This window comes from Microcaecilia unicolor, chromosome 2 (assembly GCF_901765095.1).
Source record: "Microcaecilia unicolor chromosome 2, aMicUni1.1, whole genome shotgun sequence".
Taxonomy (NCBI): Eukaryota; Metazoa; Chordata; class Amphibia; order Gymnophiona; family Siphonopidae; genus Microcaecilia; species Microcaecilia unicolor.
In genome coordinates, this window is record NC_044032.1 from 15,986,223 (window position 1) to 16,000,057 (window position 13,835).

Here is a 13,835-nt window from a genome sequence, read left to right on the forward strand (position 1 = left end):
GTCAAAGACAAAAGCTTTTCCTGAGCAGCCTGCCCTCCCTCCGTCCGAGTACCAGGGCCCCCCTCCGAAATTTAAAAGTCATACCTGGTCGGGGTTAAGGTGGCGTCGGCAGCAGCAGCAGTAGTGAAAAGCGTGCTGACTCGGCGCGCCTTCAGCCTTCCCTTATATCTCTCAAGCTCTGTGGTCCCGCCCTTGCGGAAACAGGAAATGAGGGCAGGACCAGAGCTTGAGAGACAGAAGGGAAGGCTGAAGGTGCGCCAAGTCAGCACGCTTTTCACTACTGCTGCTGCTGCCAACGCCACCTTAACCCCGACCAGGTATGACTTTTATTCGGAGGTGGGCCCTGGTGCTCAGAGGGTGGGGGGCTGGAACTGGCTGAGGCGACGGCGCGCGTGCCCTCTCTGGCATGTGTGCCATAGGTTCGCCATCACTACGCTAGAGCTTATTTTAAAAAAAGAATTAGCATTCTAGAAAATGTAAAACATTTTCTACTCATTAGTACCTTGCTGTGAAATTTAGGAAAAGTTGATTTATCATGATAAGGTTTCCTTCCTCTGTCAATTCTTCCATACACACCTTTGATCTTTCCTTAATGGCTGAGTTCTTAGCTGACGTTTTCTGTCCCAGACTTCCTTGCCTTCTATACCAGTATCATATGCACAGTCTCCCATCTCTTCAGAGTCAGTCTACCTAATCCAGGGGCCCTTTTACTAAGCCGCGGTAGGCTCTACGCACGTGCAGTGCGTGGCCAAATGAGACTAGTGCAAGGCCAGCACGCCCTCCTGGCGGTAATTTCAGATTTGGCATGCGCCCATAACATGTGGATGAATTATTTATTTCCTCTTACGTGCGTTTGCACTTGGCACGAACTGACTGGTCACTGTGTGTAGCACATGAGCTGTTATGGGTGGCGTTAAGGGCTCAGGTCGGTTTTGGGCAAGCGCTGGTTTCATTTTCCCGTCCCATTAAAAAAAACAAAAATTTTTTTGTAGATGCGGTAAAAACTGGCCCGGCGCACACCCAATACGCGCGCCTACACTATCACAGGCCACTTTTTACCGCGGCTTAGTAAAAGGACCTCTCAGTTTTAAGCAACAGGGGGGAGCCTAGTCTGCAAAGATGACCACCACCTTAACTGAGGTGGAAATAGACTTGCTGGCGCTCACATTTAAAAAGGAGACAGAGCAACGGTTCAGGGCAAGGTAGCTTTGAAGGATACTGTCAACACAGAGAACTTAAGGCATGCCAAAAAGACAAAAATAAGCCCATAGCTTTTAAGGGAAGTATAGATGGAGAAAAGAAGAGGTCCCAGGACAGATCCCTGAGGTACACCAACTGACAGTGGGATAGGAGGATCCACTAGAGTATACACTAAAGGTACGCTGGGAGAGAATAGAAGAAAACCAGGAAAGAACAAAGCCCTGAAATCCAAGTGAGGACAGCGTATCAAGGAGTAGGCTGTGATCAACAGCGTCAGAAGCAGCAAATAGATCGAGAAGGATGAGGATAGAATAGAGACCTTTGGATCTGGCCAGGAACAGATCATTGGAGACTTTAGCAAGCGCTGTTTCAGTTGAATGAAGGGGGTGAAAGCCAGATTGAAGTGGATCAAGAATAGCTTGAGATGAAAGAAAGCCAAGGCAATGGCAGTGAACAGCATGTTCAAGTATCTTGGATAGGAAAGGGAGGAGGGAGATGGGGCGATAGTTGGAAGGACAGGTAGGGTCCAATGAAGGTTTTTTAAGGAGTGGTGTGACTACGGCATGTTTGAAGGCATCAGGAACAGTTGCAGTGGAAAGTGAAAGATTGAGGATATGACAGATAAAAGGGATGACAGTAGAAGACATAGTGTTAAGTAGATGGGTAGGAATAGGATCAGAGGAACAGGTTGTTAGTTTCGAGGAGGAAATAAGATGTGTAGTTTCCTCTTCAGTGATTTCAGAAAAGGAGACAGGGGTTGAAGGGTTGAGAGAATGGACTAAGGGAAGGAGAGGTGGAGGTGACCTGGTTGAGAATTCAAGTTTAATCTTGTGAAACTTATCATTAAAGTACTCAGCCAGAGTCTGGGGGGAAAGTGAAGGGGGTGTTGGAGGTGGATGTCTTCCCCTCCCTGCACTCATAGCATACCACATGAAATGTACTTGATCCTGACCTGTCCTTGCCATTTTGAGGGCTCAGGCCATATAAGTCTGCCCAGCACCGGCCCCACTTCCCAACTACTGGAAATCCCACTTCAGCTCTTTGTGATTTTTTTTTTTTTTTTTAATTGTGAGCCCTCCAGGGTCAGAAAAACACTTACTGTGCCTGAATGTATAAGAAGCCTGCAAGCCTGAAGGCTATTGAAGGGTTCTCCTACTCTACCCCTCTGTTCTGCATGGATGTCCATGTGGCCATTTTATATCACACCTTTGAGTGGAGGAGTAGCCTAATGCTTAGTGCAGTAGACTTTGATCCTGAGAATCTGGGTTCAATTTCCACTGCAGTTCCTTGTGATTCTGGGGAAGACATACATGCTAAACCTTGTGGACCTGCCTCCTAGAAACGCCAAAAGATCATCCCGAAATTTTTTTAATCTACACTTCCCCAGTTGCAAAGGACTAAAATACAAGCTTACACATGCGACTTCCTTCTCTTACATGAGTACACAGATGTGGAACGCACTACCAGCTGACCTGAAAACAATCGACGAAATATACAACTTTCGTAAATCTCTGAAGACGTATCTCTTCAACAAGGCCTACAAAGAGGACCCATAGCTTAAATATCCCACCTCATCAATCCACCCCAGTCTGAAAGCCATCTGTCAATATCTATTTTCTTAAACCTTCTTTCCTATCCTTAATCTCTTTGTATCATAATGTCAATACCACAACAAACCTCTGTATCAGCTCTTTGTATCATACTAATCTCTTTTGTATCACCAATTGTATCTGACAACCTGGAAAGGTAACGCCAGAACCAATCTCTGTAAGCCACATTGAGCCTGCAAATAAGTGGGAAAATGTGGGGTACAAATGCAACAAATAAATAAATCCTCCATTGCCCTAGGCACAAGAATTATATTGTGAGCCCTCTAGGGACAGAAAAAGTACCTGCATATAATATGTACAGCGCTGCGTATGTCTAGTAGCACTATTGAATTACTACTACTACTAATCATTTCTAAAGCGCTACTAGACATACGCAGTGCTGTACACTTGAACATGAAGAGACAGTCCCTGCTCGACAGAGCTTACAATCTAATTAGGACAGACAAACAGGACAAATAAGAGATAAGGACAAAGAGTAGCAAGATTCCGGAACCCAAAGAATAGCAAGATTCCGGAACCCTAAAGACTACTACTACTACTACTACTACTTATCATTTCTATAGCGCTACTAGACATACGCAGCGCTGTACACTTGAACATGAAGAGACAGTCCCTGCTCAACAGAGTTTAGAATCTAATTAGGACAAACAAGAGATAAGAGAATATTAAAGTGAGGATGATAAAATAAGGGTTCTGAACAAGTGAATAAGGGTTAGGAGTTAAAAGCAGCATCAAAAAGGTGGGCTTTTAGCTTAGATTTGAAGACGGCCAGAGATGGAGCTTGACTCAGGCTCAGGAAGTCTATTCCAGGCATATGGTGCAGCAAGATAAAAGGAAGGGAGTCTGGAGTTAGCAGTGGAGGAGAAGGGTGCAGATAAGAGAGATTTTTACCCAGTGAACGGAGTTCCCGGGGAGGAATGTAGGGAGAGATGAGAGGTACTGAGGAGCTGCAGAGTGAATGCACTTATAGGTCAATAAGAGGAGTTTTTACTGTATGCGGAAACAGATAGGAAGCCAGTGAAGTGACTTGAGGAGAGGGCTAATATGAGCATAACGAAACTGGCGGAATATTAGTCGTGCAGCAGAATTATGAACAGATTGAAGAATTGATTAGTAGTAATAGATGTATATGTCCCTTGCTTTTCCCTGTTTATAATTTGGACATTTCAGTTTAGAAAATGCCCATTTCTCATGTATTTTTGAACAGGCTGTATGTCAGCAGATCCTGTTCTAAAATACGATTACATGCTGGATGCCAGCTGGCATAAGAATACGTACCAAAAGACAAACTGCTCCTATATGTTACTGGCGAGGCATGCGCCATCGTGTCATGGTACATGCTTTTACGCCAGTCAGAAACTAGCCTTATGCACAGAATAGCATTCCAGCATTTGCATGGATATGTGGACATGATCGGACAAGTGTAATACAATTTTTTGTGTGTAAGATATAGTTCCTACTGGCACAGACTTGCATGCATCCAATGTGGTCTTTCATTTATTTATTAAATTTGTACCCCGCGCTTTCCCACATATTGCAGGCTCAATGCGGCTTACATAGTAAATACAATTACAAAGTCTTACACCAGTAATTTTAACAGAAAACAAGCATTTATCTTTCTGAACCCGACGGGACCCTTTTCACCATAGATTCGGCTTCATCAAGGGTCTATACTCAAACGAGGGGGTGCTCAACAAATTTACATGAAAATTCAGCTGTGGTCCTTTCCCTAGTGGGCTGCTATAACAAAATGGCATCGTTGACTCAAACGAAACGTCAACGCAGTAGATATCTTTTCAGCCAGGTAAGGCTTTAAAAATTGTCCTGTCCATGTAGAGTCAACAATGTGTCATGACACACTGACCAATGGTGATGCTTGATGATGTCACATTTACATATACATTTACATATACATGTGCATGCCTCCGGTGTGGTCTCTTATACATATGCATCAGTCCGGTGTGGTTTCATACATGTGCAGTTACTGGTCAGTGGTGTATGTGATGAAACAGTGGGTTTCTAAGCCTGTGAACTGTATAATTTTACTAATGACATGTATTTCTCCTAATTATTTTACTGAAGACATTTACCTTGTTTTGCCAGCAGATGGAGATTCTTTTTTTTTTTTTTTTTTTTTAAAGCTGTACCAGAAGTGACAGTTTTTTCCTCCGGCCTGAGGTAATTTTTAGTCTCAGTGTGCAAGCACAGAAGAAAACATCTCTGTCCTGAGATCCTGTTCAAGGCTTGTGAACAGTTAAGTTTTATAATTGATCCATATTCAGTTGCCTTTTATTGCGTGTTGTTTTTCCATCTGTTTTATATTGTTCATTGTTCAAAATTTTCATGATAATAAATTAATTCATTTATTAGCTTTGTTTGTTTGTTCTGAACTAAGAATCCTGGCGGTTTGTATGTTGGGTCTGTGGGTGCTTTCTAGGAACTGTGGGACCCCTAAGATTGTGCCTCCAGCAACCTCTAAATCACTGGGGAATAACTTACGAGTGGGAGACTCGCACAGAGGCAGTTGTGACCCAGTCAATGGGGTGGAGGGTGCTAGTGTAGAGCACAGGCGGACCTGAGCAGTGCTGGGAACAGACCCTCCAGGTGGCTGCAGGGTTAGCCCCAGGCGGGTGCTAGGCATTTCGAGACAGATCTTTTTATCCTTCTTTAAGTGAAACCCCGGACTGCGGTCTCTTCAGTCCGCTGGTCAGGTCTCGAAAGTCTAGTGTCAGGGCAGTTCTGGCTCTTCCTTCCTGGAGAGCCCATCAGCATTTCCATGTTCACGGTACGGTGAATTTGTACATCTTCAAGGACAGGCTCCACCGGAGTAGTTTCCCATTCTTTCCTGAGACTTGTCTAAGCCAGACCAATGGATTGTGATCCGTGATGACAGTAAAGTCTTGCCCATACAGATATGGTTGCAGTTTCTTAAGGGCCCACACTAAGGCCAAACATTCTTTCTCAATAGTGGTGTTTGCTACTTGGGCATTCGCTTAGCTGTGGACGCATCTTTGTTATATCAGTTGAATGTCCCGACTCTCAAGGAAACCACCAAACCACAATTGGAGAGTTGGAGGGATCTATCCCTGACGCTGATAGGCAGGGTGAGCCTGACAAAAATGGTGATTTTTCTGAATTGGCTTTATCTTTTGCAAATGTTACCTTTGCTTTTAGTACAAAAGGATCTAAAAGGTCTTAACCGTCTCATCTCCCAATAAATGAAGCTGAGATTTTCTTTCTTGGTGGGGGGGTGGCGACTAAGGGGATTAGGTCGGGGTGGTCCGCCCAGGTGCATGCTGCAGGAGGGGTGCAGGGAGCAGCCGCGTGGCTGTCAGCTCTGCCGGTTCCCTGCTTCCTCTGCTGTTACTTCCTGTTCCGGAGCAGAGGGAGGGTGCACAGCAGCGATGCACACCGGGTGGCAGCCGACTAAGGAACGCCACTGGGACTTCCCAATGTGAAGCTATACAACCAAGCCTGCTTACTGTGCCAAACATAGTAACATAGTAGATGACGGCAGAAAAAGACCTGCACGGTCCATCCAGTCTGCCCAACAAGACAAACTCTTGTGTATACCTTACCTTGATTTGTACCTGCCTTATTCAGGGCACAGACTGTACAAGTCTGCCCAGCAGTACTTCCCGCCTCCCAACCACCAGTCCCGCCTCCCATCACCGGCTATGGACAGACCGTATAAGTCTGCCCTCCGCTATCCTCGCCTCCCAACCACCAACCCCTCTTTCACCCACCTGCTCCACCACCCAATTTCGGCTAAGCTTCTGAGGATCCATTCCTTCTGCACAGGATTCCTTTATGCATATCCCACGCATGTTTGAATTCCGTTACCGTTTTCATCTCCACCACTTCCCGCGGGAGGGCATTCCAAGCATCCACCACCCTCTCTGTGAAAAAATACTTCCTGACATCTTTCCTGAGTCTGCCCCCCCTTCAACCTCATTTCATGTCCTCCAAATAGGGGACTGGTTCCTCCATACTCTAAGGGGGTCTCAGACCCCCTTAGAGTTAGAAAGAGTGTATTAGGACCTTTATAGCTTTTATTCCTTGCTGCATAAGTCATCTTCCCAGCTCCCTCGAGCTTACTGCTTTGCCCGATGCGAGAGTGCGTGGAATGTCCTTGTTAAGTATTTAGGAGGGGACCCTTCTGTTACAGATCAAATCTCTATAAGAGGAAATGTGGCTTTCAAAAGGGGGCTGGACAATAATCCTTTTGCCTTGTGGGAACAAAAGGGTATATATTTATTAGAACATCTTATGAGCAGGGCAAGTGATTTGATCCCTTTTGAAAAGTTACAGGCTCGTATAGGAGTAACCTGGGATAAGAGACTTCCTTACTGCAGGATTAAAGATTGCATACCTTCTCTGGATATAGGGGGGACCGGGTAAGGGGATTTTTTCAGGAGATATCAATTTCGGGCCTTCACCAGGCCTTGCTCAAATGGGAGCCCAAAAAGGATTTAGAGGAGAAGGACTTGGCAACCCCCCTTGCCAGACTAAGATAAATTGAACAATTTGAAGAGTACTCCAACCCTCACAACTAGTGTAAGACTGAGGGAATGCTATTATAGAGTATTACATCAGGCTTACTTTGCTCATTTACAATTATTTCATATGGCTTTTGGTTCCTTTGATGTATGTTATTATTTTGCGGTTAGAAATATTTGAATTGCTTTATTTTAAGAGTAATATAGCAAATTTCTGTATAGTTTTAAGGAAAGAAATAACGTTTATTGTTATGTTTTATTGTACTTTGTATGTGGTTTGTTCCACGCTTAGACTATTAGAGATAAAGTTGTATTATTATTATGGGCGGGACACGGAATTCCCTCTGTCCTAAGTACATCCGAGATGCTAACTCCTTTTATCACTCATTCTGGATTTGCCCTAAGATACAGAATTTTTGGGCAAAAAAATAGGAGTTACCTCTTATCTATTTTGGGAGGAGGGGTCAGGTACAGTGGAACAGTTCTTATTAGATAAGCCGGGGGTGTTCCGAGGTTTGCTATTCCGTAAGATGTGCTTGGTAGCGCGTAAATGTATTCTACAATACTGGATATCCTCTGACTTCCCAAATTACTGGCATTGGAGAAAACAGTTTCATTTGTTGGTGACATGGGAGGTCAGAGATGCGAAAGGATCACCCAAGCTTGAAAAGCATTTTCTGTTGATCTGGGAACCCGACTAGCAAGCCCTCCACCCACAGGGTCGAAGCTTGATTCTCAACAGCTCCCTAAGGTTTGCACCTGCTTATGAAGTCCTGCTTTTTCTGTTGGGTTTGGGGTGAGTGGGGGGTAGCTAGGCTTATCTGTTCTTTTGATTTTAGCTGGGAAGGTCATCAGAGTACAGGCCTTCTGCTCAGTGTGCTGCTGCAGCTAAGAAAGCAAATACAATGTTAGGTATTATTAGGAAAGGAATGGAAAACAAAAATGAGGAAGTTATAATGCCTTTGTATCGCTCCATGGTGCGACCGCACCTCCAATATTGTGTTCAATTCTGGTCGCCGCATCTCAAAAAAGATATAGTGGAATTAGAAAAGGTGCAGAGAAGGGCGACGAAAATGATAAAGGGGATAGGATGACTTCCCTATGAGGAAAGGCTAAAGCGGCTAGGGCTCTTCAGTTTGGAGAAAAGGCAGCTGAGGGGAGATATGATAGAGGTCTATAAAATAATGAGTGGAGTTGAACGGGTAGATGTGAAGCGTCTGTTCACGCTTTCCAAAAATACTAGGACTAGGGGGCATGTGATGAAGCTACAATTTAGTAAATTTAAAACGAATCGGAGAAACTATTTCTTCACTCAACGTGTAATTAAACTCTGGAATTCGTTGCCAGAGAATGTGGTAAAGGCGGTTAGCTTAGCGGAGTTTTAAAAAGGTTTGGACGGCTTCCTAAAGGAAAAGTCCATAGACCGTTATTAAATGGACTTGGGGAAAATCCACTATTTCTGGGATAAGCAGTATAAAATGTTTTGTACATTTTTGGGATCTTGCTGGGTATTTGTGACCTGGATTAGCCACTGTTGGAAACAGGATGCTGTTCTTGATGGACCTTTGGTCTTCCCCAGTATGGCAATACTTATGTACTTGTGATTATGGTTGCACTAACTGGAATAGATCAAAGGGGAGTAGGGGAGGGTGGGTGGAATTGTACTGTGATTATAATTGTAAAGATACCACATAAACGAGAATTATCATGTTGGTGTGTTCTATACGTTTAATTTCAATAAAAAATTGTTTAAACATAAATGTCTGTATATAATATTCAGACCTTTAAGTCTGTCCCCATACGCATGACTCTAATGCAAGGTTTATGAATTGAGGCCTGAATGTCTAACTTTTTATTTACCCCTTTGCCTTACCCCGAACCATGGCCATTGAAAAAATGTATCCTAGAACCACAGATTTATTACTTTTTTAAAGCATTTATGAATCTGGTCCCATCGCCAACCACACAAATGCTTTTCAGTATTGATCGGATAAATGGAGTGGAGGAGTGGTCTAATGGTTAGTGCAGCAGGTTGTGGACATGGGGAACCAGGTTTGATTCCCACTGCTGCCTAACGGTCGGCAGTGGGTTGAGATCCTGGGGAGCCAGGTTCAATTCCCTCTGCAGCTCCATGTGACTCTGGGCAAGTCACTTAGGGGGTCTTTCACTAAGCTGCAGTAGCGTTTCTAGTTGGTGGTAAACACCGAGACACCCGTGGATGGGCATAATCGAACGGGGATGACCATCTCTAAGGGCGCCCATCTCTAAGAACGTCCCGGCGAAGGGGCGGGGAAACCCATATTATCGAAACAAGATGGGCTTCCATCTTTCGTTTCGATAATACGGTCGGGGACGCCCACATCTCAGCATTTAGGTCAACCTTAGAGATGGTCGACCTAAATGTTGAGATGGTCGACCTTAGAGATGCTCGTCCCCCGTTTTCGGCGATAATGGAAACCGAGGACGCCCATCTCAAAAACGACCAAATCCAAGGCATTTGGTCGTGGGAGGAGCCAGCATTCGTAGTGCACTGGTTCCCCCTCACATGCCAGGACACCAACCGCGCACCCTAAGGGGCACTGCAGTGGACTTCAGAAATTGCTCCCAGGTGCATAGCTCCCTTATCTTTGGTGCTGAGCCCCCAATACCCACTCCCTACAACTGTACACCACTATCATAACCCTAAGGGGTGAAGGGAGGCAACTACATGTGGGTACAGTGGGTTTCGGGCGGATTTTGAAGGGCTCACATTTACCAGCACAAGTGTAACAGGTGGGGGGGGGGGGGCCTGGGTCCGCCTGCCTGAAGTGCACTGCACCCACTAAAACTGCTCCAGGGACCTACATACTGCTGTGATGGAGCTGGGTATGACATTTGAGGCTGGCATAGAGGCTGGCAAAAAAATATAATTTTTTTTTTTAGGGTGGGAGGGGGTTGGTGACTACTGGGGTAATAAGGGGAGGTCATCCCCAATTCCCTTTGGTGGTCATCTGGTCAGTTTGGGCACCTTTTTGAGGCTTGGTCGTGAAAAAAAATGGACGAAGTAAAGTCGACCAAATGCTCGTCAGGGACGCCCTTCTTTTTTCCATTATTGGCCGAGGACGCCCATCTCTTAATCAAACCCCAGTCCCGCCTTGACTATGGTGCCAACACGCCCCCATGAACTTTGGTCATCCCCGCAACGGGAAGCAATTGAGGCCCAAAATTGGCTTTCGATTATGCCGATTTGGGCAACCCTGAGAGAAGGACGTCCATCTCCCGATTTGTGTCGGAAGATGGGCACCCTTCTCTTTTGAAAATGCCCCTGATAGGAATATAATGGGCATCTTAGCATTTACTGACAGTTGATTTCTACCTCGAGCTAAAAACGCTACCATGGCTTAGCAAAAGACCCCCCCTTAGCCCTCCATTGCCCCCAGGTACAATATTATAGTACTTAGATTGTGAGCCCATTAGGGACAGTGACAGTACCTGTAAAGAAATTGTAAACCACTTAATTCTAGGCAGTACATAAATACTGAAAATAAAACTGAAAAAATGTCTGTGGTATGATTTAGATGTTGTATCTTTCTACAGGAAATATCTAATCAACCACCTGGGAAGGAACAGTCAAATCACTTGTCGAAAGAAAGAACTTTCCAGCTTTGTTTGTGAAGTTGACACCTCATGGAAAGTTACATCCAGGTTCACTAGTTTTAATTAACACCTGGAAAGCTACATCAAATCCCTTTCCAATGTTGTTTAGCTATAAAGCTGACGCCTCTTTAATTGCAGCTCCAGATGAGTTACATTCGGGTTCCCTAGCTGAGGGAAGTGGATCCCTGGTTGTTTAACCAGTTTCCCTGCTCCTGGCAGATTCTCTTTCTGGTCAGAGTTGGCAGCAGCCTCTTTGGAAATAGAAGCTGTGTTAAGCAATTACTTAGGCAGAGTCAGGAGCAGCTTCTTCTGCACCTGTCTGTCTGTCAAGATGGGAATGGGGAGACCAGCAGACCAGTGGTATCTCTAGACAGAAGTACTTGAGGGGACAATGGGGAGGAAAACCCATGTGACATCTCCACCAGGTCCGGCCCGGTGTTAGGGGGGACGGACACACAGGGCAGCTGCCCTGGGCCCCACCGCTCCAGGGGGCCCCGTGGTCCAGGAATCTCTTCCCCTTCTCCCCACAACAGTCTATCTCCTCCTCCCTTCGTGATCTCCTTTAAAAATTTATTTCCCTTCTCAGAGGGGCCCTGGTGCAGGAGCCACTTTCACAAGCTGCCCACGACTGCCCTAAAGTTTTCCCTCTCCGCTGCGATCCGCCGTTGCAATTTCCTGTTTCTGCCTGGGTGGATTGTGGCAGAGAGGGAAAGATTTGGGACAGTCAGAGGCAGCTTTTGAGGATGGCTGCCACACCGGGGCCCCTCTGAGGAGGGAAATAAAACTTTTAAAGAAGATCGCAAGGTGTGGGAAAGGGAGGGAGATGGACTGTGGTGGGGAGAAGCGGAAGAAATACTCAGACCACGTAGCAGCGATGCAGGTGTGGAGATGGGGGGAGGGGGATCAGGGGCCCCTTCCTTCATTTCTACTCTGGGCCCCATTAACCGTCCCTGATCTCCACACATCCATAGCGGGCAGTGGATACTTGAACACCGTCAATATTGAAGAAACTCCTTCACTTTGTTCAGGGAGGGATAAAGATATGACGAGTTCAGCACCCCCATATTTTGGAAAGCTGGCTCCTATGTAGATATTGAGGGCAATGTTATGACAGGGTAGCTGCTTTAAGAGGGCAAATAGAAGCTCTTTATAAAGACACATCAACACCTACACACTTCTCCTTCCAGTATCAGCCCAAAGGTAATGAAGTGGATCCCTGATTTCCAGATTCACATCAAAGGCAAAAAAAAAAAAACCCAGGTCCAAGGTCTGTGACACTTCTGAGTCCTGTCTGTAAAAAAACAGCTTTAATGTGTTGACTAGTTTAGTACAACACTGCTTAAGTATTTCTTCTGTGTCTGAAACGCTAGAGACATCTTGCTGGAGGGCTCTCCCGATCACACAGGTCACTGGATGGCGGTAAGGTGTCAGGCCCAAAATGGATGCGTGCTGGTTTTGATTTCGCAGCACGTCCTTTTTCGGCCTTTTCTGCAGGTGCACTGAAAAATGGACCTGCGTGCATCCAAAACGCACGCCTACACCAGCACATCATAGCTAAAGAGCCCCTGGGTGCGTTAACCAACATAGGCACAGAGAAGTGGCCTAGTGGTTAGGGTGGTGGACTTTGGTCCTGAGGAACTGAGTTTAATTCCCACTTCAGGCACAGGCAGCTCCTTGTGACTCTGGGCAAGTCACTTAACCCTCCATTGCCCCATGTAAGCCGCATTGAGCCTGACATGAGTGGGAAAGCGCGGGGTACAAATGTAACAAAAACAAAAAAAAGTAGACTTCATAGAAACAAACAAGAACATTTGTGGGTGCAGATTCCTAGGTTGAAGTTTTTAAAATATGCATCTATTTTTACTCCTTCTGTATTTCTTTTCCATTTTAACCTTAAGGCTCCTTTTACAAAGCCGTGCTAGTGATTTCGGCACTGCAAATGCGATGAAGCCCATAGGAATCGAATGGTCTTCGTTGCATTTGCTGCACCGGAATCGCTAGCACGGCTTTGTAAAAGGAGCCCTTAATATTTTATTTGTAAACCGCTGTGATTTTGACTGAAAGGCGCTATGCCAAGTGTATAATAAACATAAACAGCGATGTGTGGGTACAATTCCTGAAAAACACACAAGTACTTTCACCCTCGAAGCAAGAAAGTTATAAAATGATCCCCTATTTGGACAAGACCTGATGTCATGCTTCAAATCTTGCACAGATTTGCCTGTATACTGTAACCCAGTGCTTCCCAAGTCCGGTCCTTTTGCCAGTCAGGTTTTCAGGGTATCCACAATGAATATGCATGAAAGAGATTTGCATATAATGAAGGCAGAGCATGCAAATCAAGTTCATGCATATTCATTGTGCACATCCTGAAAACCTGACTGGCAAAGGGTACTCCAGGACTGGACTTGAGGAAACACTGCTGTGACCTTCTCCCTAGTCAGCAGATTTACTTTTCCCCTCCTCTCACTAAGAAAAACTCTGTATCTTACCCCTGAAGGTTGAACTGGTATCCCATGGACCTGCCGGTTCCGTTCCACTCAGAATCTGTGCAGTCACTGCAGTTATAGTCCGTCTCTGCTCATGCTTGACGGTTCCACTGATCTCCTTGTGTTCCTCTATAGTCAGCCACTGTCTAGATTTCTTTCCTGTGACTCTTCCTTGATTTTTGCTCTGTTCCAGAACATTCTTGTCTTTGGCAGAGGGTAACACGGGCAGATAGGAGGCCTGAGAAATTCAACAACACTCTATTGACACTGTTGACAAGATGTAAAATTATTCATTCACTTAACATTCTGAAGTCGAAGCATCTTGTGAGCAACAACTCATAGGGAACTTGGAAAACTACTGTACCAAAATCTGCCACTGAAGTGGACTGAACTAGAGAACA

General features: G+C 45.3%; 1 protein-coding gene across 4 annotated transcripts in view; it reads right to left on the bottom strand.

Annotated features, from left to right (window-relative positions):
• LOC115462798 (long-chain-fatty-acid--CoA ligase ACSBG2-like) overlaps window positions 1–13,835 on the bottom strand; it is a 134,560-nt gene that overhangs the window by 68,150 nt on the left and 52,575 nt on the right. For 3 of the 4 annotated variants that reach the window (XM_030192810.1, XM_030192808.1, XM_030192811.1), the window contains one exon: window positions 13,438–13,672. The exons of the other annotated variant lie outside the window; for it this stretch is intronic. In XM_030192810.1, coding sequence (XP_030048670.1) covers window positions 13,438–13,672 — 235 coding nt within the window. The remainder of the gene's footprint in view (window positions 1–13,437; window positions 13,673–13,835) is intronic. 4 annotated transcript variants of the gene reach the window in all.